The sequence below is a fragment of the Eublepharis macularius genome, chromosome 4 (genome assembly GCF_028583425.1).
Source record: "Eublepharis macularius isolate TG4126 chromosome 4, MPM_Emac_v1.0, whole genome shotgun sequence".
In the NCBI taxonomy this organism is placed as follows: domain Eukaryota; kingdom Metazoa; phylum Chordata; class Lepidosauria; order Squamata; family Eublepharidae; genus Eublepharis; species Eublepharis macularius.
The window spans coordinates 96767309-96795205 of NC_072793.1; the positions used below are offsets into that span (position 1 = coordinate 96767309).

The following is a 27897-nucleotide window of genomic DNA, read 5'->3' on the forward strand; positions in this document are numbered from 1 at the left end:
CTATGCAGGCACACATACCCCCCCCCTCCTTCCCCATTGTGTGCTCTTCAGTATTTGCCTAGAGAGTCCGGCAACCAAGGAGAAACTGACAGTTGGGGGCATCAATCCTCCCAGAGAATCCACTGTTTTGGCAAGAAATAAATCGTGCATGTGCTCTGCAAAACGAGCAAACATCCCCTAGAGGAAATTTAGCTGAAGAAGCGATTGGCAGGCCTGGGCATATGCAGTCCCATGTGTGTCTGCACACAAGACCTTAAGGAACAACAGTTACAGGTAGGTGCAACCCTGTTTTCAATTCAAAATAACTCAAGGTGCTACTGGACCCAAATCTTGCTCTTCTACTACAGGCCGACACTGCCCACTTGAAATCATCTGTCTATGCCGGAGCATGTGGGAGAGCCTGTTGAGAAGGATGACTATCCAGGCAATGCCCTAACTGCTATTCACTTGTGCATTCCTTGTGCTGTGTTCAGCATAGGCATGTGCTATATAAAACGATTGACAAGAATGCCCACCTGGAAATTATTAGAGGATGCCTTGGATATATTTATTTTATTCTATTTGTACTCCGTCCTCCCCACACCAGCAGGCTCAGGTTGGATTCCAATTAATAGAATAATATAAAAATACAAACCAACTGGGGCTAGGAATGCCAATTGACCTGTATGGGCTACTGGAGTAGTGAAAAGCTGTACAGTCCAGGTTAGGATTATACTAAAACGAATGGAAACAATGAACGAGGCCTGAGAGCCCACAGGATATAACCGGAGCCACGAATGCCATTCATTGATTCCAGTACATTCCTTCAGTATATGGCTTCTCCCTGTATGATGTTCCGTTCCTGGGTATATTGCTAGTGAAATCGAACCATTCACTGCGTAGAGGGCAAAGGGTAAATATTTATTTAAAACATTTGTGTCCCCCACTCCAGATAAAACTCTCGAGGTAGCTTACAATGTTAATTAAACGCTGAATAAAGCAGTCTCGTACTTTGGTGAGTAGGGCAACGGAGGCCGATTGCTTCTCCGGATTGTTTGCTACGGAATACAGAGGATCGCGTGGTTGTGTACGTGCTGTAGAAGTCAACGCAATCTTCCCTACTCTCGCCCAAGGATTTGGCCATCGCCCGCTGATGTCACAACGCGCCCCTGTTGCAAGCCCTTAGTACGCTTTACAGCCCATGACCTTTTATTTTGGCACTTGCTTTCTATTTCTGGTAAAAGTGAAACAATCTTTAGTTAATATGTCTGCAATGATGGGGCACCTATAGGAAGCTTAACCTGAATGTCTGATGAGGAAGCGGCCCCGGTTTTTCTGACAGCTGACAGCGAAATTCCACTTGGAATGCAAAACTTCCCACTCCCTCAGCAAGGCTGTTGAGTGCTGATCGGAAGTGAAACTTCGCTCACGTAGCATCGAGACTACTTCCTGGACTCTGAGCTATTGTTAAGGTGGATTGTAACAGTGCTTTACAAGCAAGTTGAGATCTGTGTTTCGGAACTGGATAAATGTTGAAAATGTGTTTTTAAAGTTCAACATTCTAAACAAAACAAATAATAATGCAATCCTTGTCTTAAATTTTATTTTGTAAAATTTATTATTTTTATCTGGCTTTTTTATACTTGAGTCCGAGAAAGAAAGACAAAGGAACTTTCTGATGAGACTGCAGCCGTTTTAAAATGTTTGTACTATTTTCTGTTTCCTTACAGCGCATGCACTTCTTCATCTTTTATACTGAGCGTAGATAGTGGGGAAATCTTGCCAAAAACGCTATAGTCTCCACCTTAACTGCTTGGGCGTGACCCTAGTCGTGATGAGCAATCAAACGAGAAGAACCGAGCTGGTCGTAAGCAGCACTGGATAGGAGGTGTCGTGGAGAAGCGATGGAGCTCTACAACGTCCCCTCTTGCGATCTCGATGGGTGGGTCGCTGCCCACCTACAGCCTAGCGAGGAGTTCCTTGACAACGTTCATGCCGCTGTACAACGACTCTGCAATTTCTTGAGACATAATTTCTCCATAGACGCCAAAGTAATCAAGCTGGTAAAAGTGAGTCTGCCCCGATATCGCTGACTGGTAAAAGTGAGTCTGCCCCACATCGCTGACCGGGTCTCCCACCTCCATAAGAAATGAGTGCCTTGGCTAGGCAATTTCACATTTCTTCGTGAGGGAAGAGGGATTTTTATGCGCCCCTCCCCCGCGCTATTTATTTTTAAAGCATATATTTCTCCACATGAGCAAAAAGATCTCAGGCAGCTTCCATGCAAACAATATTCAGTAGAAACACAATAAAGATAAAAATTGCACTGATCTTATGAAGGGGGGTGGAGGTGATGAACAGCAAGAGCAGGTACCTTGCAAGACTCGCAAAATGTGGCCCATGGACAACTGCGGGGAGGGGGGATGGGCGGGGGGGGGCTGCTTAACACTCGAATGCCAGAGATAACCCAACTAGCTACGTCAAAGAAATATGTAATAGCAGCACTATATTTTTCCCTTTGTTTTTGGCTTGGCTGATTAGTCTTCCATTAGTTACCACGGACACCAACAGTGTTTTTTTCCTTTCAGGCGCACCCTTTAGAAACAATTTGTTCTGTAGCAACATGCCTGCAGCATCAAATGAGTGTTTATAGGCTGTATGAATAGAAAATACCTCAGCAGAATGAAACCTGATCGCATAATTTAGTTACTAATTATTCTCTATCCCTATCTTTTTCCCTAGCTGGCATTAGGGAAGGATTAAACTAAACATGGGTTTCAGGCAACCATATTTGCAGGCCTTGTAGCAATTGGAGACAGTGCCCTCCCTCGACATGTCACAGCCATTTCTGAATTCCGGTGGAGGTGGGGCCATCAGGGTGGGGAGAAGCAGAAAAATGAATGTCTACTCAGCCTAGTATCTAGTTTTAATAATGAATTGCAAACTACTTTTCTGTAACTTGCTAGTGTAAGGGTCATTATAATGTTGGCTATCTGGTTTTCAATTCCTTTCCTAATAATCCCCAGCATAAAGTTTGTCTTTTCTGGCCAGGTCAGGGCTCTTTAATCACAGGCAGACTGGAGACAAGATGGGTGTGAAACCAGACAGGCAACAGCAAGTTTTTTCTTTAATAAATTATTTTTATTGGATTTTATAGTGGGGAAAAGGGTTACAACAAGACAAAAAAGTTTCAATAGCAGATTCGTGTACAAGACACATATCCATCCAGCCATAAATACAACAAGACATTACATACCCAGTTAACGCCCCTTCTGCCTTCAAGCTTCCCTTTTAATCTCTGCAATCATTATTTACATTCTATGCTTTCTTAAGCACTTTACTCTATTTCTTAATTCATTTCTAATAATTCTTTCCTTTATATATATTATGCATAAATCACATTTCCAATCCCTTGCATTTTAACCAAAATTGTTAATCCCTTAATCATTCCAGGAGTAGGAGATAAAAATAGAAAAATAGAGAGTATAAGCAGAAAGATAAATGATTCTTATTATATATCAATATTGGAAACAGGAACATTTTTATACCAGTTTTCCCTCATTCTCTCCTCTGTTTTAACCCAGCCATCTCCACTTATAATTTGGAATTTTCATAATTGTGAGGTTGGGAAGACCAAATAAGTGTTTGGCTTAAACACTAATTTATATTCTACAGAGGGTAGGTCTTTCATCTGTTTTATCCAAGCCGTCTACATTTATATATTTGAATTTTCATAATAGTAAGACTGGGAAGAACAGGTAAGTATTTGTCTTAAGCACTAGTTTATATTCTAAAGAAAATAGCTAAAGTCTAGGAAGGATTAAAGAATTCCAAAGACCCAATTATCACATTATCACTAATCCATTAACAGTAAATATACAAAATCTAACACGTTACAAAACATCTAAACTTTCAATAAGTCTGTATTACATATTAAGCATAGAGAGGGAGCCTAAATCATAATCTATGTTTCTCCTTCTCCCTTTCAAACAAGAAACAAAAAGAGAAGACAAAAAGCTCCATCGGCCCCCCTCTCTCTTATCCCTTAACAGTATAACAGGTTAGAGCGACAGATAGATATAAAAGGTTAAGCCTAAATTATTGGATCACAATCTGGATTTCATTCTCGTTTTTTCTTCTTCCTCTCTGTAAAATGGTACAAGTCTTTTTCCCATCTGCACCCCAAAGATGACTCTTCTTATCTTCTAACCAGTTCTGGAAGGGGTTAGTAAGAATAGTGTTAGGTCTCTGTTTATTCTTCTTCTTTAAGATACGTTGCATTCTTTTCTCCTCATTCAGAAACGGTACACTGGGCTTCTTCTTCATGGGTTTGCTTCGTTGCCCCTCCTCTTTCTTGTTTATGCCTTGTCTTTTTACCGAGATGTACTGATGTGTTCCTCCATTTTGCAGGGTAAACTTTTCCTCATTCCATTCTAGTTTTCTTTCAGCTAGGTCTGCCCCTTTAGAAATTTCTTCTGCCTTATCATCTTTTATAGTGTTTTTATCCATTTCCACTCTAAATATCATATCTGCTTTAGTTATTAATTCAGTCATCAATTTAGCAATTTCTTGCAAGTTGGAAAATATTTCTTCTGGGAAAGCCATTTCAAAGTTACTTATAAGTATTATGTCCAAACCCTCATCAAAGTGGTAGAAAGCTTCACTTTTATTTATATTTTCAAAGGATTTATTGCTTTCCAGCCCGCTGCTGAGAGAGTTTTCTTTGCAATCAATCTTCCGTGCCTTCCTCCCTCCTCCCAGCCTTAGCCCAGGCAACCGCCTTGCAATCAAGCTGGTTAGCCCTTGTAAAGTCATAAAACAATCTTCTTACTTGATGGGAAGTCTTGTAGAGTCTCAATGCTCCGTCTTCCAGTTGTCTTTATTTGTCTTATCAGGAATCTGCTTTATTTTTGCTTCAATTCATTTTCGCTTGTCGGACTTTTGGCTTTTGCAGCTTCGTAGCCATGTTGGCTACTCCCATGGTCCTTGCTTTTGGAACTGGTGTGGGGGCTTCCCTGGGGTTGCCAGTCCCCTTGAGCTCCTCCATCTTGTTCCAGCCTGCCCCCCCTCTCCATGGGGAGGACTTGGGGGCCCGAATTCTCGAGTCCCAAGGAACCAGGAACCTCACGGCAGAGAGCTCATAACTCAGCTGCCGTACCTTCACTACTCCATTCCGTAAGTCCTGGCAACAGCCAGTTCTAATGCAGTGATTCACAACCTTTTGGATATGATGTCCCACAAGCCCAAATTTAGTTAGTACAGTGACCCATCCAAGGTCAGCCCGAGGTTTTCTGGTACTGTAGGCAAACGGACCGTGGCACCTTTCTAGTCAAGCTTTGCATTTTCCAGCCATATATTTTCAAGAAACCAACAAACATCATATCCTAGTATGAACCCCAGGCTATTGGCACTATGAAGTACACAGCCTTTGCGTATGCAGGCTGCATTCCAGCCTTTGATGCCCTCCTCTTCTCCATTACTCTCTCTAATAACCTTTAAGATTCTAAGAAACTCACTATAGTAACCATCAGGACGTATTTTACTTGATTCTTTATCAGTCAATATGCATATGCCGTGAAGGAAAAAATGCTAACTAATATATGACATGGAAGATACTGTTTCCATGGTCAGTTTCCAAAATACAGATCAAAGCCTGCCTCAAATTAAGCACCAAATTGTTTTTTATAGGAACCACTTAACACGTGATAATTTTCCTACAGAAATATTATGTCACATAGAAAAATGTGTATACCTGTAAAGTTACTATTTGCCAGATGGCTCATCCCCACACCATATTATTGTTGTAAAGTGGCAGAAGCAAGAATGTGAAAAGCAAGCATGGAGGAAGAGAAGCACTAGAAAGCATGGCAAACAGCAAAGACAGCCATGAGGGAGGACTGGCCTGCAACCCATTTTCAGAGGCTTCATGACTCACTTCTGAGTCCTGACCCCAGGTTGGGAAACACTGCTCTAGTGAAGTTGTTGATCACTCAGGCAGGACTGAGACTATTTATAAAGGTGAGTACGTACAGCAGTCACCAGGGCCAGAATCTTGCTGGTACTGACAGCTGGACTTACAGGCATATAGACGCATATACCACATTTTCTTCTCTAACAGCCCTTGCCTCCCTCAGCCCCCTTGTCTCTAGACGAGGCCCTCGTCATCCTCCTCTCACTCCCAAGTTCTGTGTTCTGCTTCTACCCTAACAGATGTTTGGAGCTCTAGGCTGCCCTGTTATTCTTTGCTTCTTTCCCACAATAATAACCTGAGCATTTAAAACTATTGTTTCTTTGGACTGAGTTGTCCCAAACCAAAGGCTCCCCAGCTCCTGCCAGCTTTCTCCTCTCATTGGAGCTGTGGTGGAGTTTCTGAATTTAAAAAAAAATCAAGTGTTTTTACATTTTTTTAAAGAAGTTGCTCTATCTGTTGAGCTCAACTCCAAATCAAACCTGGGAGAATTCACACATCACTAAAGATGGGTGTGCTGTCCGATTATGAGGATGAGTCTAGCCCAAAGGGACTGCTGGAGCCATGCTCTGTGTCAGAAGACTATTCTGCTCTTTAAAAGTTACAGAAGTTTCCTAGAAAGGAGCTAATGGTTAGGAACTAGTTCTGTGATAGCGCAAGTCAGATACTCATCATAGTTTAAACAAGGGGGGCAGTGCATTTAGAAACAGCAGTTTTTTGAGACCAAAAATATCCAGACCTGTTGCACTGTCACTGGAACTTCTCACCTTTAGGGGAGTGATTTTTGTATACAAGCTGTAGATGGAGCTGATTTTGAATTGCCACCTGGCTAAGAGAAAAAAACCCACCCTTCCCTTTTAGTGGAGGCTTAATGGGAAGATATCTGCCATGTGATAGTTTATATTCATGCCATGGAAAGCTTCAACTGCCCATTTCCATGCATTAAGTTTCTATTTCTTCTCCAGACTGCATGGCAACCCTGAATTGGTAGTGAAATATTTTTACACTGAGCTGTTATAAAATAGTTGCTGTCAGAAGAAATGCAGTTTTTAGCAGGAAGTAGCTGTTTTATTCCTGTATTCACCAATATAAAACCTTCCAAAATAATCAAGTTTGTGCCTGGATAGCAATTCTAAAATAGCTTAATTAGCAGCATTCATTTCAGCTGCCAGTGTTGATGGACTAAAGGAAGAATATACAGGGTTGACGAGAAGAGGGAATTGGAGGGATAGAATTCCAGGAGCCTGAATCAGCCAGAGGGGGAGAGTATGCAGCCAGGGTGCTGCTGGCATTTGTAGCAGCAAGTTACTTGTCAGTACTCTCAAGCCCATGGGGGGAATTCAGAGCAATGTCCAAGCTCAGCTCCTAATATGACTATCTCCTTGAGCAGTAGTGTTAAGTACTGCATGATAGTAGCCGCATTGTTGGGAGCTTGGGAAAGTGAAGTTGAGCTTCCTGGACAAATGAGTTGTTTTTAATGCTTCTATCCTAACAGATTTTTGGAGCTGTAGACTACCATGTTATTCTTTGCTTCTTTCCCATGATGCATCTGCCCTGTTGTGTGTCATGGCATCCTTCTTGCTGACTCGAGATGAATGAAGAAAGGAGAGAGCGCTGCATCTGCCTTGGCTCCACCCAGCGCAGCAGCACAAGGCTTTTAGAGTCCTGTGTTGAGTTGCTTGTAGGGGAAAAGGTTAAATAACTAGACAGATGATTTTCCTCTCCAGGCTTGCACAACTGCAACAGAAGCATAAGCAACTAAAGAAGCAAGCAAACATTGGAGTTGCCAATACCTCCTCTTTATCAGGCTGTATGCTAAGCAGGAAAAGGGCAATAGAGATTGGCTGTTTTTAGTAGAAATGAAGGTGGCCCTGAATATAAGACAACCTCCTTAAAAAAGTTGTACACCAAGAAAAAAAGTATTGTACATAATTGTAAATAATATGTGAATGAAAGACAATGCCCTCTCTTTTTTTGATGGCATATCTGGAAAAAGACCTAGTCTTGCATTGGAGTAAATAATGTAATTGAAAAGCCCATGTTTACCATTTATAATAATCTTAAAATAGAATGAAGGCACTACTCACTGCAATCCAGTGCATGTTTACTCAGAAGTAATCTCCACTGTGTTCAGCTGGCCTTACTCCCAGGCCCATAAGCCTAGAATTGTACCATGTGTGGCAGCACGTATAGTGCTCAGAGTATCAGACTAGGTTCTGGGAGGCCCAGGTTTGAATCCCCGCTCTGACTGGCCTAACAGTAGTGGGTTATTCCAATTGATTGTTCACAGTCAGTTACAGATTGAAGCCCCGCTCTGCTGTGGCAGCTTGCTTGAGTAACCTTAGGCCAGTCGCATGATCGTGGCCTAACTTATCTTAGAGGGTCATTCTGAGGATAAAATGGAGTAGGGAAGCGGGGTATAAATATTTTAATAAATACATTGCTGCCCAGATTATGTTACACCTATACTTGCCACAAAAAGCTGGGACAAAGTAGCAATATTCCCTTTAAAATATACAAGCCAAGCAGTAATTTGACTCTGTTTCTAAGGTGACCAGGATCACACTAGTCCCTTGTAAAATAGAGTACAAGTAAAGAAAAGTGGCACTGCTTAGCACATTTTAGATGGTGCATTAATTGTAGAGTCTAACTGGATGCAGTTACTTAAGTGTAGAATTTCTGCTACCTGCTTTTGGGACTTGGTGGTTGAGGGGGCTACATACTGAAAACCCTGTTCCTGTAGTTGCTGGGATTCATATGGCAGAATGGCCATGCTTATCTTCAGTATCTTTATGTACAATGAGAAATCTGTTTTGCAAGCTCTAACCTGATTTAACTGAATAAAGTTTATTGCTTTTAGACTTTTTTCCGAATGGACGAGCACAGCTACCTGGAGTTTTAGATAGCATTCATAGGATTTTAAGCAAGATGTAGGGTTTCCAACTCTTAAACTGGTCTCTTTAGCTGTCCCTTTAATATCAGTTTCATCTGCAGAAAATATCAGGTAATATTGTTTGCCTCTATGCCATGAAAAGCTTCAGTTGCCCATTTCTACGCATTCTGTTCAAAGGGCAGGACATTTTTACCCTCCATGGTTGGTAACTCTAGCAAGCTGAATTGTTCAAGTCCTCAGATTTAGTTCTAGGCTTCCTAATTTTAGGGGAGAGAGAGAGATCTTTGTGGTGTAGTGTAGTGTATTTATGTAATTTATAGTCCGCATTTCTCACTGAGACTCAAGGCGGATTAAATAGTGTGAGATTAGTACAATCGGTAGCAAGAACAAGGGCAGGCATTTCCATACAGCGTCAAGGATATTTCCATAAACAACATCATAGGGTAAATAAGTACAAGTTCCCAAAGATCCAATATAGAGTTGAAGAACTGCTGAAACAAAACATAATCAATTCTAGGACTGACATTAGACAACATGAAGCACAGGTAGTATATAGGAGTACATATTTAAAGCAACAGATAATATGTAGGGCAACAGTGGTGAAGTCTGGTTCCTAACTCATTAGCAAAACATCTGAGACCCCCTCCCTTCAATACCACCCTACTATCTGAGTAAAAAAGCCTTTTTGAATAATTCAGTTTTGCATTGTTTGTGGAAAGCCAGGAGAATGGGGGCTCTCCTGAACTCCTCAGGCAGGCTGTTCCACGGGTTAGGAGCCACCAAAGAGAAAGCCCATGAAAGCCATAGTGTAGTGGTTAGAGGGCTGGACAAGAATCTGGGAGACTCAGGTTCAAATCCTCATTCGGTCATGGAAGTTCATGGGATTACCTTGGACTAGTTGTGCACTCTCAGCCTAACCTAACCCACAGGGTTGCTGTGAAGCTAAAATAGAGGATGTAAACCGCTTTGGGTCCCCACTGAGGAGAAGGTAGGGGTGTAATTAAGGTAAATGATTGTTTCTCTTCCCCTTGCCATCATTTTTGAGAGTAGGCTGTTTCAAATTGGAATTCTGTTCATAACAATTTGGATTGCTGTCTGCTACCTGTGAAAGCAAGCTATTGCTATAACTGTGAAATCAGTGAGCTAGTATGGTGTAAGTGGTTCGAGTGTTGGACTAAGACTGGGGTGACCTGGTTCATATCACCACTGAATCATAAAGCTCACTGGATGAATTGGTTTAGTCTCTCTCTCATATTGACCTACCTCACAGGATTCTTGTGATGATACAGCAGAGGAACATAGAGTCTGAGTTTCTTAGAGCAAGGACTGGATACAAATGTGATAGAAAAGTTTCAACTGTTGTTACATTTATGTACAAATTTATGTATATAGATAGCAAATACCTGACTACTACTTAATTGTATTCATTATTATGAGTGTGCCTGCTTTGTATTGTCTCATAAGTAAATATGAAGAGAGGAACCCACTCATGCCTCTCAATTAATTGATTGCTGAAAAATGCCGATTTGACTGTGTTGACTACTGCCTGGTGCTGCGCTTTAAATTGGTTTATGGTTACAGCGTTTGAATTCATTAAGTATTTTGGGTAAGCTCTGTACATAGTTCTTTATTTCCATCACAAATAAGGCAAGACAATTTTAGTAGTATTATTTTATGTATTGTTTTAGAGCAGTGGAGACATTTCACCCCTGAGGAGGAGGTGGTGACGAAACAACGGAACAAGCTGCTTGCTCTCGCTTGCTCTCATAACAGTTTCTGGCTATGGGCCTAGTGTGCTTCCTCAAAGAGGAGTAGGATCCTTGGCCCATGTTTGACAATGACATCACATGATGTTGCAGAAGGAAGAGGGTGGAGGCAGGAAGTAGACAAGAGGGGAAGCTTGAGCACTGCTGCTGCAGTTGCTGGGTAACCTATGCACTAGAGTTCATGCATGATGCAGATGAGAGTTCAGATTGTGAAAAGTGTCATCTGTTCATTACGAACTTGTCTCTTCCCCTTTAATGCTTAATCTTGATGAACAGCCAATTCATGCCAAGATAAAATCATGTGATGTATTTTCTTACTGTGTTTGGGTTGGGGTGGAGGGAACAAAGATGGGCTTTGTCTGGGAGCCTGTGGTTACTGTCCTCAGGGAGTGTATAACACTGCTGGTAATTGAATTTAGTGTCCCTGGATTTTTCTAACTTGCTTATCATTTGTCACCTTCCCAGTGCAATGGTAATAGATGGCCCATTGTGGTGTGTGGGTATATTATAGCCACTGCCAGTAAACATCTCTCCTCCCAGAAAGCCCCCCAAAGTGTATTGTCTTCAACATAAAGTTATCACTTTGTGCTTGTTCCTGTTCTCAAAACTGATTGCTCAAACATACACAAACACTTTAATTGCTTGTTTGGAATTCTTGGACCAGCTAATGCTCCCCCCAAACAAGAAAAAAGATCATTATACAACTTGAATAATGTGTGGGCTCCCATGGCTGGTACAGAGTTTCTTCCTTGAGAAGCTGCCTAATATCTGAACATTCTAGGGATTGAGGGAAGGGCATTACTGTGATGCTACTGTCAGTAAGTACTGCTATGACGTTACCTCCTCCTCTGTCCTTAAACAGCAGAAATGGCAGTAGAGGTGTTTTTAAAATTGAAGAGGGGAAAGGTCAGGTGAAATCAGGGACTGATAATTTCTGAGGGAATTCAACATAGAAGTAAAATCAGTACACACACGGACTTTAGTTCTTATGTTCTTCACAGATACTTTATTTTCTTACATTTAGAGGCTGTTGTTCCTGTGTTTCCCCCAAACACTCGAGTACACTTTCTTTTAGGATTCTCTTTCTCTTTTTGGTTTAAGAATGCTGGCACTCACTTTCTAGTACCCCAAGCCCCTTCTCTTCAAACACCAGTGCTTTCTTTCAGTTTTTGACTGAATCTTAAGGTCTCCAAAAGGCAGTTTTCAATCACACCCAGCTAGGGATCATTTTACTCTCCAGAGCTACCTTCCTGTTTAACTCGGTAGGGAAAGTCTGCTGTCCTTAGAAGATCTAACCCCTTTCTTTGGCCTGATTGGGAGTCTGCACCTACTTCCCAAACTTCCTTGCTAACTTTTCCCCAGTTCTCTTGTCCATGTTAAATTGCTCTCAGTTAGGAGTACTACTCTCCACTGTTCACACTTGATTAGTTAGGGCTCTTTCCAGCTCTTGCTACCCAATTAGGTTCCTTGGAGTAGCCTGTCGCTCCAAGCTCTCTGTGTCTGAGGGATTGACCCTTAATAGTCCTTCAGCTGTTTGTACAGCATTTGCAGCTTTTTAAAAAGTGCAGCCTGTCACAACTGCACACTCCTACCCACACCCACCCATAGTCTGTTAAGAACCATTTTTCAAATAGGGGTTTTTGGGCCCAGCAGCAGTTCCCAGTGATGGACCAACCTCCTCCCATTTCTCAAGTTCTCAGCAATTCATCAAGAACTTAAGGGGTTAACACCAGAGCAGGAGGGGCTGTTGCCATTAGAGATCTAGTGATCTGTTGAGTACTATTTCCATGGAAAATGAGGAGAGGCCACAGCAAAAGAAAATTACTTCAGGTAACTCTTTTGCAACTCTCATTCCACATAACTTCCTTTATCTTATCTAATCCTGATAATAGCACCACTTGATGCTGAGTTCTAAAACAAACATTTGCCAGTATAAAATAAAGTTAAAAACATTATTTACAAAAATCTTTCTTTTGGGTATTGTTGGCAGCCTCTTTATCCTGTTGTTGGGATCACAAAAAAACAGCCATGTAGCTGTGCAGAAAAATTGTCTCTTTAACAGATCAACGTGGGGTTCCACTTAATTGTTCATATCCCATGTTTTAAAAGTATTAGAATTATTCTTCTTTTCATGATGTGAATATAATTTTTGGTATCTACAGGTACTATATATTCGAAGGATATGTATAAAAATCCAGGTTTGAACAATATTCCCTCAATAGCTCCTTGCACACACATTACATTGTGGTTATTCCAGCTGCCAAATAGAATGATTGACTATAACAAGAGTCCCGACTAGAGGTATGAATGAATGTAGGAATTTTCTTGATCATAGAGAGTGGATAAAAGGCGATCTAGAACCTGAAAGTTTTTGCCATTTTTTCCCTTGGGAAAAGAGTAGGGTGGGTGGACTGAAGGGCCCCACTTTACTTGAGAAGCTGGTCCAAAAGACTATTGGGGTAGAACCATTCACAGTAATACTCTGTGAGGCAATTGTGCCATGGCAAGTGGCTGGACGTTGAGCAATGCTTCTGCTTTCTTTCCAGGGCAGTTGTGCAGGGCAGAAAACAGTACTGCAGGACAATTCAGATGCCGATCCAATTCTGTTTCTCCACTGGTTCTCTAGCTATGAAGATCAGAGAGAGAGGTCTGAATGTGTAATTGATTCCCTGAAGCAGGCTCTGATCCGGGATGAACGGAGTATTGCTTACAAGGTTAATATCTTATCTCTAGAAGTAAAGGACAAACCACCACGCTCACTCACACTCACTCTCCAATCAAAAAATAAGAAGGAATCTGTGCAGGTGGACATCATTCCAGCATATGATGTTTTAGGTAAGAAATGAGCTCACAGTCCTTATCTTTAGTTATGTCACTGAGTGAATACACAGGTAACATTTTGTGAAGTGATGGAACTACGGAGGGATAGAACAGTTTTCTAAGATGGCTATCAGAATTTCCTGCCAAGTGGTAAGTAGAATTTTATTTCATGTGTTGGATATTCCAACTGCCTATAATTAAAACTGCCCGGACCTGGATAGCCCAGGATAGCCCAGTCTCATCAGATCCTGGGAAGCTAAGCAGGGTAGGCCTTGGTTAGTAATTGGATGGGAAGACTACCAAGGAAGACAAGAATCGCTATGCAGAGGCAGGCAATGGCAAGCCACCTGTTCGTCTCTTGCCCTGAAAACCCCAGCAGGAGTCGTCATGTCAGCTGCAATTTGATGGCACTTTACACACACACATAATTAAAATTGGCTCCAAGGTTGCCATTAAAATAAGAACTCTGCAAGAGATTAACAGTCCAGCTACTCCAACATTTTGTTTCCCATAATGGGAGATAGGTGCCCTGGAAGGACCTTCGAAAGGCCACAAAGGCCAAAGCCTCCCCCGGTTGCAGCACTGAACGATATACTGCCTTTGAAAATGGTATTCATCCATCATGGCTGCTATTGATTGACTTTTCTTTCTTCCATGAGTTGGTCTAAAGCTACCAGTTAATGATGTATTGTGTAAATAAGTACCTTTTTGTGTCCATCCTGAATCAGTTGTTCATCAATTTTACTTTGTGCCCTTGAGTTCTTATATTTTGGGAGAGAAAGAAAAAGACCCCTCTTTCTCCAGGCAGTACATAATTTTTTAAACTGCTATAAAAGCCTCTCCCCTTAGTTACCTTTCTTTCTAAAATAAAAAGCCCCAGGCTCTTTAGCCTTTTCTTATTAGGGAAGTGTTCCAACCCATTGATTATTTTGTTTGGCCTTTCTGAACCCTTTCCAGCACCACAATTATCCTTTTTAAAATGGGGCAACAAGAACTACATACAGTATTCCAAATGCAGCCATATTATAGATCTACACAAGGGCATTACAAGACTGGCTGTTTTTATTTTTAATCCCTTTTACAACAATCCCCTCTCCCAAGAATCAGATTTTTTCACTGTTGTGGAACACTGAGTCAGCATTTTCATCCAGTACTGCTGCTAGAGAAGCAAGTAAATGCAACTGCAAAAGGCCTTTTCCCAACTCAGATCAGCCTGGAAGGTCGCCCCCTGCCTTGACACAGCCGATCTGGCCACCTCGTGCCACTGTAGCATTGAGATTAAATTGCTGTAATGCACTCTACATAGGTCTCCCCTCTAAAGCAACTCGGAGACTCCAGTTGGTACAGAACTCCACAGTTCATTTGTTTTCAGGAGTTAGGTAGAGCATGCCTGTTACTCCCACTCTGCAGTCCCTCCATTGGCTTTCTATCAGTTACTGGCCTCAATTCAAGGTTTTGACTATCACAAGACCCTTAATGGACTTGGCCCTTCATTTCTGTGCAACTAGCCCTTTCTGTGCTCTGACGTGGCAACTTTCCACCCTATAGATGGGCAAAATCAGCAGCTGCCATCTCCCTGGTAGCCCCCACCTTACGAATGGCCTGCCTCAGGAGGCCAGGAAAGGCTCCCTCATCTGACTTTCCACATACTATGTAAAAGTGAAGGGAGGGCTTTTTTAACTCAAGTGATACGGTTGTGCCAGAACAAATGGATCAGAGAGATGCCTTGGTCAAGGACAGGAACTATGGACTGTTCTACTGGGGACTGTCTACTGTGGTGTAGATATGCTCTTACCGGTAGATTCAAAATTGTTAAATTACTTACGCATTCTTTCAGAAATGTTTCATCTTTGTATTTGGATTTATGCTTGTTTGCAGATTTCTGCAACTCATACTTTATCGTACTTATTCACTTAATGTCCTAGTTGGTGTTAATAATAATAATAATAATAATAATGATAATAAATAATAATAATAATAAATAATAATAATAATAATAATAATAATAATAATTGCCTCACTCAGAATAGTGAACAGTGTTACTATTATCCCTATGACACAGCTTGGGAGCTGGGGCTGAAAGGTGTGGCTTACCCAAGGCCATCTACTGAGATCATGGCAATGCTACGGCAGCTGTTGATCATACTACATTATCGTTTGTTGAATGTTCTAGCTGTTGATTGTGTTTTCTTGTACTGTGTAATCTGCCTTGGGTCTCAGTGAGAAAGGTGGATTATAAAATAAATAATTTTCATTGGACTATCCACTACAACCGCAATATCTTTTTCTTGGTTTGTCACTGCCAGTTCAGCCCCCATCAGTGTATATATTTTCTCTAATGTGCAATATATTTTCTCTTTCTCATTTTACACTTGCATTGAACCTGATTTTCCACTCTGTCCATTTGCCTGATTTGGGAGCCTCCAGCTGGAGCTCCTTACACTCTACTCTGTTTTCATCATTCTGAATAAATTGTGCCATCATGCTATACTTCAGAACATTCATATATCTGGAAACAGCCACAGAGGTGTTCAAGAATGGCCTCATGCCTATTTTGGCTTCAAACATAGTATTTTTCAATCTAAACTGAACAAGACAATCTATTCTGCCCTATTTGTCTTTAGTAATTATTTAAACACCTGGAAGGACCAACTTCAAAGCTAAAATCCACATTGATTGATCCCAAATTTTCTCTTTTGCAGAGGGATAAGAAAAATGATCAAGGGGAAGGGGAGTCATTTCATGTGGTCAGAAATGTTTGTGAATTATAGTTAACACTCGCGTTGTTCCACATGCCAATGTGATATGGGTAGCTGGGAATTTTGTGGGGCCCCTGGCAGTCCAACAAATGAAAAGTTGAGGGCCTTTAAGCCCCTCCCCCAAAGAGGATCACTGTCATCACAAGCTTCTGATGTTTAGCCCACAAACAGAGGAGGGTTTTCGGGAGGCTGCCTGCCTTGTCTGGGAAGCCTGAGAGCAGAGGAAGTAATTGACGCACATTGCTGTCCTCCTAACCTAGAGTTTCTGACTGCTTTTCGAACTGCTCTTCCTTTGTGCCCCCTTGCCTTGCTCCCACCATTAATTTCTAGTCACTAAAGGGATGTTGCAACCAGGCTGCCAGCAGGCTGCCTTGGGGTCCTCGTACCATTTCTTCCCATGTAGTATAAACCCATGAACGGCAAGCTAAGATTCTCATGGGCTTGCTGATTGTGCTGGGGTTTTAATTAAGGATGGGCAGGAAAAAGTTGAGAAAGAAGGAAGGGGATGGTGACTGTATATGTGGGGGTGACCTTCCCAAAAATATGAAAGGGAGAGTTTCAGATGGAAGATGGGAGGTGAAAGGAGAGTGGTGGGATAAGGGGGTGGGGTAGGAGGATGGTATGATGAGCTTCCTGTGTAATTAGTCTTCTCAAATGAATGACTTCACAGCAGACTGGGACATGCTTTTAAAATTATATTTGAAGCACAGCAAGGTCAAAATAAGTGGGTAGAAAGATAAAATTAGTACAGCAATGTTATTTATCACTCCTCCAGAGAATAAGTAAGTTTGCTAGAAGGGACAAATCTTTTCATTCTCAGTTACTCTAGCTTCAACGCTCGGCTTTTTGATCAACATATATTGAAATTTAGCTTTGTTTAGGAACTAATATTGTCTGTGACAATCAAGGATAGGGATGCAAGAAACAAACAGCATATATTTTGGGGAGAGAAGTATATTTCTGGAGCATTTTTAGGGTGAGAACACAGCCTTCCAGTTAAAGTTACAAACTGCTTAGCTTGCCCTTTCAGGCAAAGTAGATATAGTGATAGTCCCTTCCTCTGCTTGAATGAGGGCCCTTTCTCTTCTCTTTTGTATCTAGTCAAGATGGTATCTACCCACACGCCCACAATTTTCTCTGCTGGGACAGAACAGTTATGGATGATTCTGATAAAATGCAGTGGAATACAACAGTATCATGATAACTTGCTTTGATACTTGCTCCCCATCTCAGAGCAGATAACTTCGACTTACAAGCCACCCCCCAAGGTGTATGTGGATTTGATCCAGGCCATTAAGGACCCTGGTGAGTTCTTCACTTCTTTCACTGAGCTGCAGAGGAACTTTGTGAAGCAATGTCCAGAAAAACTAAAGGATCTGCTGCGTCTGGTCAAGTACTGGTACAAGGAGGTAAGGGCTTCTTCCTCTTAGCTTTTATTTATTTATTTAGACAATTTGTATGCCACCTCTCTGGATCTGCTCAAGGCAGGTTACAGTTAAAATAGTACAAACAATTAAAAAGAGTCATAATGGAGGGCAAGGTATAGCTATGTGTTTGCAGCCAGTTCATCAGCCAGGAGCTAGAGAGGTGACCCACTCTGCTATTATTGACACACTGTCTCCCAATTCAAGATGCTTGTGTTCACATTTAAAGCCTTATACAACTTGGGGTCAGCATTAGGGGTGTGCACACACACAAAAATCAGTGAATCAGGATCTGGGATTCAGGATCTGGGTATCCCTGAAAACCAGGTAAGATTCTCTAATCTTGTTAGAGAATCCCAAATTTATCCATCCATTATTCCCTATGAGGAAAACTATTCAGGGGGGTGGGGGCATTTTTCAAACACACTCCACCAGATTTGCAGAGAACCTACTCCTGGCTGTCCAGGATGATTGGAACCTGCAGTCCAATTATGTGGAGCCCCGAACAAGGTGTCCCCAGCTGTGCTGCATTGTTTCCTATGAGAGACCCGTTTCCAAGGCTTTCCAGGCAAAGGATACCTTAAGCAAAGGCAACCCCGGAACAAATGCCAATCCCAATGCAAGCCCCACTCCCAGGACAAGCTGAAGCAACAAGGCCCAACAGAACCAAACTACATCAAGGGAACCAGAGAATCCCAAAGTCAAACCAGAGAATCCTGGTTTGAAACTGAAAAATGGGGTGGTAAGGCTCACCAGAGCCATGGAGTTTAAAATGCACCTGGCAGCGCTTGAAGGGCTTTTTTTGGAACTTGGGCATGGGTGGAGGGTTGGGAAGAGAATCCACTGTGCCTGCTGCATCCTGTCCCCTCTGTCCTCGTGCCACTGTCCTGCCATAGTGCAGAGCTTGCCTCCACTTCACGCAGCTGCCTTCTCGCTTGCTGCTGCTCTGCTCTGCTACAGCTGCATAATCCGTCCAGCTTCCTGGATCCAATCTGGGATTCTCCTATGTGATCTTGCTGTTTAGCCAGTTCATGAATCCCAGATTACACATTTTTTATTTATTTTATTTATTTATTTTATTTATTTACATCATTTATCCCAACAAGCATATCTTAAGGACTGCCTACTGCCACATGAACCGACCAACCACTTCAGTCATAGAATCATAGATTTGGAAGGGGTCTTATAGACCATCTAGTCCAACAGCATACAACATCCCTAAGAAGTATTCATCCAGCTGCTCCTTGAAGGCTGCCAATGAGGGGGAACACACCACATCCCTAGGCAGCCAATTCCACTGCTGAATTACTCTTAATTTGAAGAAGTTTTTCCATAACGTCCAGCCAATACCTTCCTCCTGTAGTTTAAACCCATTGTTTCAAGTTCTATCCTCTGTTGTGAACAGGAACAGCTCCCTTCCCTCCTCTAAGTGACAGCCTTTTAAATACTTAAAGAGAGTAATCATGTCTCCCCTCAACCTTCTCCAAACTAAACATCCCCAGGTTGTCCAGTCTCCATGTAGGGCTTGGTCTCTAGACCCTTGATCATCCTGGTTGCTCTCCTCTGCACCTGTTCCAATTTGTCCACATCCTTTTTGATGTGAGGCCTCCAGAACTGCACACAGTACTCCAGGTGGGGCCTGACCAACCCGCTATATAGTGGGATAATTACATCCTATGATTTGGATGTTATACCTTCGTTAATACACCCCTAGAGTGTGTTCGCCTTTTGTGCTGCTCTATCACTCTGAGTCCTCATATTTATCTTCCCATCCACCTGTATCTCAAGATCTTGTTTATACACACTGCTACGCAGAAGTGTATCCCTCATACAGTATGCATGCTTTGAATTTTTGTTACCCAGGTGGAGAACCTGGCACTTATTCATGTCAAATTGCATCTTATTCAAATCTTCCCACCTTTCCTGTGTATTCAGATCTCGTTGAATTTTATCCTTGTCTTCAATATAACAGTAATAATAATAACATTTGATTTATATACCACACTTTAGGACAACTTAATACCCACTCAGAGCTGTTCATAAAGTATGTTATTACCCTCATGACAATCACCCTGTGAGGTGGGTGGGGCTGAGAGAGCTCCAAGAAGCTGTGACTGACACAAGGTCACCCAGCTGACTACAAGCAGAGGAGTGGGGAATCAAACCTGGTTCTCCAGATTAGACTCCTGCAGCTCTTAACCACTACCCCAAACTGGCTTTAAGGTTGTTTGCTACTCCTCTCAGTTTGGAGTCCTCTGCAAATTTAATGAGTAATCCCTTCACATCCAGATCATGTATAAAAATATTGAAAAGTACTGTTTGCAGATTGATGCCTGTAATATCTGCTTCAGTCTCTTCCCCGAGACAGAGGTTAGGCTAACTGGACTGTAGTTCCCAGGATTGTCCTTTTACCCTTTCTTGAAGATTAAGATCACATTTGTCCTCCTTCAGTTTTCTGGCATATCACCTGTCCTCCAAGAGACCAACCAAAGGTCTGCAAGCTCTTTTGAAAGTTCTTTAAGCAGTCTTTGGTGCGCCCCATCTGGCCCAAAGGATTTCTACACATCCAGTGCAGCAAGGTGCTTCTCCACAACTTCTCTGCCCATGTCAAATGACAGCCATGAAACCATGCTTTGTCTACTACCATCTCTAGGTGGGCCTGTTCTCTCCTTCAGGGAGAAAACTCAAGCAAAGTATGCATTGAATCGCTCTGTCCTCTATCAGAGTTTTCTCCATTTTCACCTATCAGTTGGGGTATCACCACCTACACCTTCCATTTGCTCCTCACATATCTGAAGAATGTCTTTTTGTTGTGATGAGCCCCACTGGCCAGTCAGTTCATTCTGAGCTTTGGCTTTTCTTTTTTAAAAAAATACTTAAAAAAAACATGTAACATACAAAACATATAACATCAAAGAAAAACCAGCAAAGGAAAAGATTGACAACTATAGCATGACGACCAGAATAAGAAAATTTTCCCCCACTTCTGCCTTCCTTGGATCTGAGGAAGTGGCAGCAAAGATGTCACTCTTTGTTGTCACTCATCATGCCGCCATCCAGTCTGGCGTTAAGTGGTTATGCTTGGAGTAATTCCAGTGCACAGTTCTGTTCAGGATTCCAGTGGGAGCAAGATGGGCCATGCACAGTGCTAGCTAGATTTATGCACAATGTTTTAGCAATAACAAATAATAAAATGAAAGTGCATAGAAACATATTATATTGTCTCCCTCACTATCTCCCTCAGTTTGGGGACTACCAGCATATGAGGTAATGAGGCTAGTCAAACTGGGTAGGATTATTTAATTCCCACGTACAGCAGGGAGCATTTTTGTGCCGCGTCTTTTAGAAGAGAGTCCCAGTCCTGCTTAAGCAGCTTTTCTATAAGTAATTCTCATCTTTTCCCAGTTAAAGCTCTTGGGCACCATGAACCTAATTCATTCATTTCCATGTCCACAGTTTTGTTCCACCTTAACCAGCACTGCTCTTGGGCTGCTGATTTAGTGAAGACTGGAAGATCTTCGGAGTTTTGCAGTCTGTATTTGAAACAGACTATGGCTTTCCAGATCAGTGTTGAGATTTTTGGAAGGCTCAATTCAAGTTTTATGACTGTGAAGTCTATACATGGTGGTAGAGCAAGTATTTTCCGGAAGAAGGTTAACTGGAGCTTGTCGAGTTGTTCTATTGGGCCCAGGAACCAGATCAGGGAACCATATAGTATGTGTGGTATTACAAGAGCCTTGTATGCCGTCAAAAGTGCTGGTACATATTGAGCTCCTTGAATAAAGAAGAATTTCCTTAAATCTAGTAGAGCTAAGCTGATTTTCTGGGTAAGATGTTGAATATGCTTGAACCAGGATAAATTTGACTAGCAGATGATTCCTAGATATCTGAATTTGTTGACCTGTTGTAATCTGTATGACCAATTTTCCATTTGTTGTTTAATTGTTTTGTTGACTTTGAGAACACCATCATTTTGGATTTGTCTTCATTTATCTCCAAGAGTTCGTTGCTACAATAGGCAATAAATGCTTTAATAGCTTGCTTTAGGCCAACCTGGGTTCTGGAGAGCAAGCGTATATCAAGGTGGGCTATACTGGGTAATTGCCTAAGCATGGTGTGTGAGTGGAGATGCCTTGCAAGCTTGGAACAAAGTCGTTTAAATCTAGGTTGAATAGATGAAGTGCAAGAACGCAGCCCTGGTGCAAGCCTCTTTGGATAGGTATTTAGCTTGATATAGTTTGACATGTAATACATTTTCGAAGTAGAAGTTCATTATCAGCTTGGGTAGACGTGTTATGTTTGTTCCACAGTCTTGCATGGGACACAGAATCGAAGGTAGCCCTTAGGTCAATAAATGCTGCATATAGGGAGCCAGGCATGTCTAATACTTATTTGCTTACCAGTGAGGCAAGCATAAAGCAGTTGTCCACACAAGAGTGGCCCTTTCTAAATCCAGCTTGTTTGTCCCCCAGTACCTCCTCATTATCTATCCAATACAGCATTTTTTTAATAAATGAGATGCATACAGTTTGCCAATTATTGCAAGGAGGCTGGTTGGTTGATAATTGCTTGGATCAGTTTTATTGCCTTTTTGTTGATGGGTGTAATCAATGATGTTTTCCAGGTGTCTGGTATAATTCCATTTGAGTTTACCAATGTAAATAGAGGCACAACACTTGAGTCCACCAATTGGGGTCTGTCTTTAGAAGCTCGGCAGGGAACGCGGCAAGGCCAGGGGACATTCTGAAATAGGCTGATCTGCATGTGACCTGGCCATTATCTATTCAAAACAAGTTTGTTTTCTCATGAATAGGTGAAGAAAGGCCTTAAGAGATTACCAATAGCTAATAATTTCTGTTCTGTCTTCCTGCTGACTATATGTTGGTTGTTGTGGGTTTTCTGGGCTGTATTGCCGTGGTCTTGGCATTGTAGTTCCTGACGTTTCGCCAGCAGCTGTGGCTGGCATCTTCAGAGGTGTAGCTACAGGAACTACAATGCCAAGACCAATGTCAGGAACTACAATGCCAAGACCACGGCAATACAGCCCGGAAAACCCACAACAACCATCGTTCTCCAGCCATGAAAGCCTTCGACAATACATTGACTATATGTTGTTTGAAGCAAATCATTCTTATGCATTATCTAGTCACTAATTTACATAAGCTTTAGAGCAGTCCCAAATACATCTTATGGAAAGAGGCCCTCCTATCTTAACTTCATCTCATCTCTTTTTTCCAGGTAGTTTAAGCAGAGGGTCTTCCAGATACAGCCTTCTGAGTTGTGTTCAGTGTAATAGAAAGTTAGCAAATCTCTTCTTTGCCCATGGGCTCTTTTTCCAGCATAACCAACAGAGCCTTTTACTTCCTGAACCAAGTTCTTGCTTGCTTCTTGGATCCCTAAATACTGGGGTTCCCAGGTAACAACATGCACTCTCTTCAAGAACAGTAGCACTTAGGGCAGAAGGGAGATAGTGTCATATGTATATAGGGTTGCCAACAGGTCTGGAGAAAAATGCCCTGTCCCTTTCATAGAGGATTAATGTGTAAAAATGGGCAATTGAAGCTTTTCATGACATAGTAGTAACTACCACCCCATTAACCTTCTACTAAAAGGTTAGAACATTTTGCTTCAGGCCAGCTGTCAATCCTGTATGCACAGCCTGTCATGGCAGCTGCTGTTGCCCACTTCTCTTGTGCTTTGGGAGCTAGCTGCTCACAGCAGTGTTTAGCTTGCTAAATATAACATTCATCTTCTACCTTGAATAACAGCAATAATCTGTGGCTTCCCTGATTCAGCTGGGATCTCTGTTTCTTTCAACAGAACGTCAAAAAAGTTCACCCATCGTCATCCTTGCCTTCCAAGTTTGCTGTTGAGTTGCTGACCATCTATGCCTGGGAGGAAGGAACAAAAAGGGCAGAAGAATTCAACATGGCAGAAGGATTTTGCGCCGTGATGAAGTTGCTGGTTCAGTACAAAGATCTCTGCTTCTACTGGACTGAGTACTACAGTCTTGAGGATCCCACAATAGGGGCACATGTGAAAGAAAAACTGAGGGGGGCACGGTAAGAATGCTGCTCTTTTTGTTTCCTTTCTCCGTTCTGTGTATGTTGCTAGTATTATGTGTACCTTGCTCATTTTCTCAGCTTCTCAGGTGAGATCCAGCTAAAGATACAGTCTACTTATGTTAAATGGGAGAATATTGTATCAGCGAATCTGTCTCATTGACATCATTGCATCACACATGATACAGTCTCAACTGTTTGGTTGACCTCGGATGGAGCGGCTTGCTAGAGCCTTTTATCCATAAGTATCATTAAGTATCCATCAACCAATAGGAGAGCTCTATTTATGGCTCATCTTATTGTTACGCTGTTGTTTCCCCTTTACTGCGTTGATGTAACCTTGAGTCAAGCACTCATTAATCCATTTCCAAAAACTTTCCCTTGTTATCATGTGCATTATTCCTGAAATGCCCATGTATGTAGAATGTGCGTGTGTCACAAGCATCTAAAAAATACTAAATGTGCCGATCAAGAGAGATTATTGAGTCACATTTATATTTTGATAAATATAAAGGAAAATAATTTAATCTCCCACCCCCCACCCCCAGGTTTAGGTAGTAATCTTCAAGACCACGTTTAGCCTCCCCAGAATTATGATAGCCTGGTTTTGCAGCAAGGAATCTGACTAACAGAGTCCAGAAGATTTTTCCATAATGGGATGGAGCCTGAGTTCTGGTCATGGGCACTCGGGCTACAAATGATGTGAGTACAGATTTAAAAACAGAGAGAGAACAGCCAAGTATGTCGCTCTTTCATGCATATTTTTATTATTTATTTTAGGATTTATATCCTGACAAACATGCTTCTACTCAGGATGGCTAAAACATAGTCTAAACACAACAATAAAATTAGTATAGAAATGACATGGAATTATATTTAAGCTTACTCAAGAAATAATTACCAAAACAACAGCATAAAAAATCTGCTGCAGTACATCAGAATTCACAAGCCAAATTGTACTTGTGTGACAGAATGTTCAACAGATGACTGATTATACTATCGGACTATATCCTCTTTGTCCTTTATGGGATAGTTGCTGCAAATAATCTGCGATAGCAATCTGGAATATGTCAAATGTTAGTAGCAGCAAAGTAACAATTGTCCATAAATCAGTGTGAGTTTTTAGAAACTGGGCTTTTGCTCTTATGGCCTATTTAAAAATAAAATTTCTTTAAGAGAAAGAGAACAAACAGAAAATAGATTTGTTGTCAAGCAGAATTTATGTGAATACACTAGAATAATTGGAATCAGGATGTCAAATCAATTTAATTTATTTACAGTCCTAAATAAGGCAAGTTTTATAGTAAACTAATCATTATTATATTTCCATAGTTCTGTGTAACATTTTGTAGTGTTTCAACAAAGAATTTACATGTCTTTGTGAATGCAGTCCTGTGATCATGGATCCAGCAGATCCAACAAGAAATTTAGGCATGGAGAATGGTTGGGATCTGTTGGCCAAAGAAGCTTCGATCTGCCAGAACCAGTTATGCTGCAAGAAAGATGATGTTCCTGTTCAGCCCTGGATTGTGCAGGTATTGATGATGTGCTACGTACCTTCTGGTACCTGACTTGGAAAATAATTGACATCTATTTTGGGGCCAATTGCTTATAGGTCATATGATTCTTCTGTAGGTAGAGTAGTCATACTGATGTGGATTATCTGTGCAGGTTTTCTTAAACATAATTTGAGCACTGGTCCACAGCTCTGTCAATAGGGTTGCCAGCTCCAAGTTGGACAGTTCTTAGAGATTTAGGGGGGTGGAACCTGGAGAGGGTAGGGTTTGGGGGAGGAGAAGATCTCAGCGGGGTATAATGCCATAGAGTGCACCCTCCAAAGTAGCCATTTTTTAAAATGAGAAATTATGTTGTCAGGAGATCAGTTGTAATTCCAGGAAATCTCCAGCTACCACCTGAACATCTTCAGCTTGTGGTTGCTGCAGCAATATTTATTTTAAATATTTAATGCTTGCCTATCTTCCAGTGAAGTTGAGACCCAAAGTGGGTAGCAACATAAAAATAAAACAACAATTAGATGTTGTTTCTAAATTATTGAAATATGCTGCTGGAAATTTTAAAAAACAACCACAACTAGCTTGCTTGGTTTGGGTTTGGAAATTAGAGGAAGTTCTATTCAGTTTAATTCCATTCTCTTTTTTTTCTGAGGATAATGAAAAAGATGTGTTTGGCTCATTTTTTATTAGATATTGTCTGGATGCACATACATCACTAATTCCTAATAATAGAATTTCTGAGAGTTCCTTGAGTTCCTTTATCATTACAATAAAGATAACTGAACCTGGTGGCTTAAATATATGTATCCCTGATAGATGTAATTTGATCATCCGATCACTTTCTTTTCCAGCCCGCTAGAGCTGTTCAAGTGAAGATGAAACAGCGGAATGGAGCAAGCCAGTATCTGTCATGTAGTCCTTATGATACCATTGGACAGATTAAAGAAAAGTTTGGATTAGAAGGGCATGTCTCCATCTATGAGAAGCGCACTGCCTTGCAGGAGCCTGGCGTAGAGAAAACAGTTCTCCAGAATGAAAGGACATTTGCAGATTATGGTGTGTTCTACAATACCACTATCCTGCAACTCCCTACTAAACAATAGCAGATAGAAGTTTGTATGAAAACCTTTAATGGCAGCACCTTGCCTAGTGAAACTGTTTTGAATCTGAAAAATAAAAAAACCTGAAATTTGCACAGCTGTATTCATGAACCACCAGTGCCTGACTCCTAATGGCAATAAGTTAGTTGACTGCAGTACATTTAACAGTTAGAAAATTAGGGGCAAACATGCCACCTTTTGAGGCTTAGGGGTTGCTAGAATACCTCTCTCAAATTAACAATGTCCTGGTCTCGAGACACACAGATCTCAGTAATTCCTTTACCCTGAATAAAAGACTGAGACTGAAGTTTCTAGCATCTCTTATATGTCATATAACTAGATTTCCTGTTTTAAAAAAATCACATAGGAAACTAGATGTAATTCTCCCTGATACTGTACTCTTCTACATGAAAGGTTTCCCCCACCCCCAAGGAGTATTCATTCTTGTAATTTTTCTACCAGCACCTTGAAGTGGTACAGGCTTGTCTGTCACACCAAAGAAATAAAATACAATATAGAGTGCCTTCGGTACTCTATGCAAAGTAGGCCTTTATCACACAACTGAACACATGACATTGTTTTAGCTGTGTTCCCCTTTCTCTAGGTTGTTTTCAGTGTAACGACATATCTAACAGTGTCCTAAAGTAGAGTTACACCCTTCTAAGCCCGTTCAGTGTTTAGAATTGCACTGTTAATTATCCTCTAGCATGTGCAATCCCTATTAAAGAGCTTCTGCCCCAACTATGCACACATGGAAACCCCAGTTTGCAAAGTTGGGATAGAGACTCTTTAATAGGGATTGCACACGCTAGAGGATAATTAACTGGGGGGTGGGCACTTTTTTTGCTTGAAGTGCAGGCTTGACTCCTGCCTCCTTTGTACTGAACCTACTTGTTTAAAATTACAAGAAATTATCAGGTAATGGGAACAGTCCTAAATAGGACTACTCACAAGTAAGTCCCATTTTATTTATTGGAGCTTACACCTAGGAAAGTGTCTTTAGGATTGCAACCTATGTTGCAATCTATGTTAACAGTTGAAGCATGAAAGTATAAATCATTAAATGTATACAGAAATAAATATTTGCACTGGTTTATATTTAGAATCAGAGCTGATTGAAATCAACCACAGGGAGGCATTATTAGTTGATTATAGCGTCTTTTAAAAAAAATAACTTTCATATAATTACAACTGCTATGCATATATAAAGAAATTAATTTTAGTTTTGCAAAATATAGTGGCCAAAGTTGGTCAAGGACTGGAGTAGGACTATAAAAATGTTCTCATTTATGATTTGTTAATAATTCCCTCAAAATAAAACTGTATGATGTGACTTTACATTTTCCATTCAATAAAATTGTTATTTAGCCAAAACTCATAATAATTTTTATTTTTCCAAATAAAACTACATTAATTTATCAGATAGATGCTGTTTCAAGAGTCACTGCCTTTCAGAAAGCTTAAACTATTTTCTGGTTTTCTTACGAATGTAAAGCTATATTAATGATGCAGGGTTGTGGTTATATGAGATAGGTAAATTTAACTTTCTCCTCATTATATGACATTTGAAGCTACTTGACATTTCAAAGCAAGCACAAACCAGTTGCTGAGC

General features: G+C 41.1%; 1 protein-coding gene across 1 annotated transcript; it reads left to right on the forward strand.

Moving 5' to 3' along the window:
- The first annotated feature begins 1813 nt into the window (after positions 1-1813).
- On the forward strand, positions 1814-26378 carry LOC129328939 (2'-5'-oligoadenylate synthase-like protein 2). Its single transcript, XM_054978275.1, has 6 exons — positions 1814-2048; positions 13153-13441; positions 17419-17594; positions 23430-23671; positions 25062-25206; positions 26037-26378. The coding sequence occupies exons 1-6, from the start codon at positions 1884-1886 to the stop codon at positions 26286-26288; spliced, it is 1269 nt and encodes a 422-aa protein (XP_054834250.1). The 5' UTR covers positions 1814-1883; the 3' UTR covers positions 26289-26378.
- Positions 26379-27897: the final 1519 nt, after the last annotated feature.

Coding starts and splice junctions, on each gene's coding strand:
- LOC129328939 (XM_054978275.1), top strand. CDS start 1,884: ATGGAGCTCTACAACGTCCCCTCTTGCGATCTCGATGGGTGGGTCGCT. Junction 2,049..13,152: donor AAGTAATCAAGCTGGTAAAA/GTGAGTCTGCCC, acceptor CTTTCTTTCCAG/GGCAGTTGTGCAGGGCAGAA. Junction 17,595..23,429: donor TCAAGTACTGGTACAAGGAG/GTAAGGGCTTCT, acceptor TTCTTTCAACAG/AACGTCAAAAAAGTTCACCC.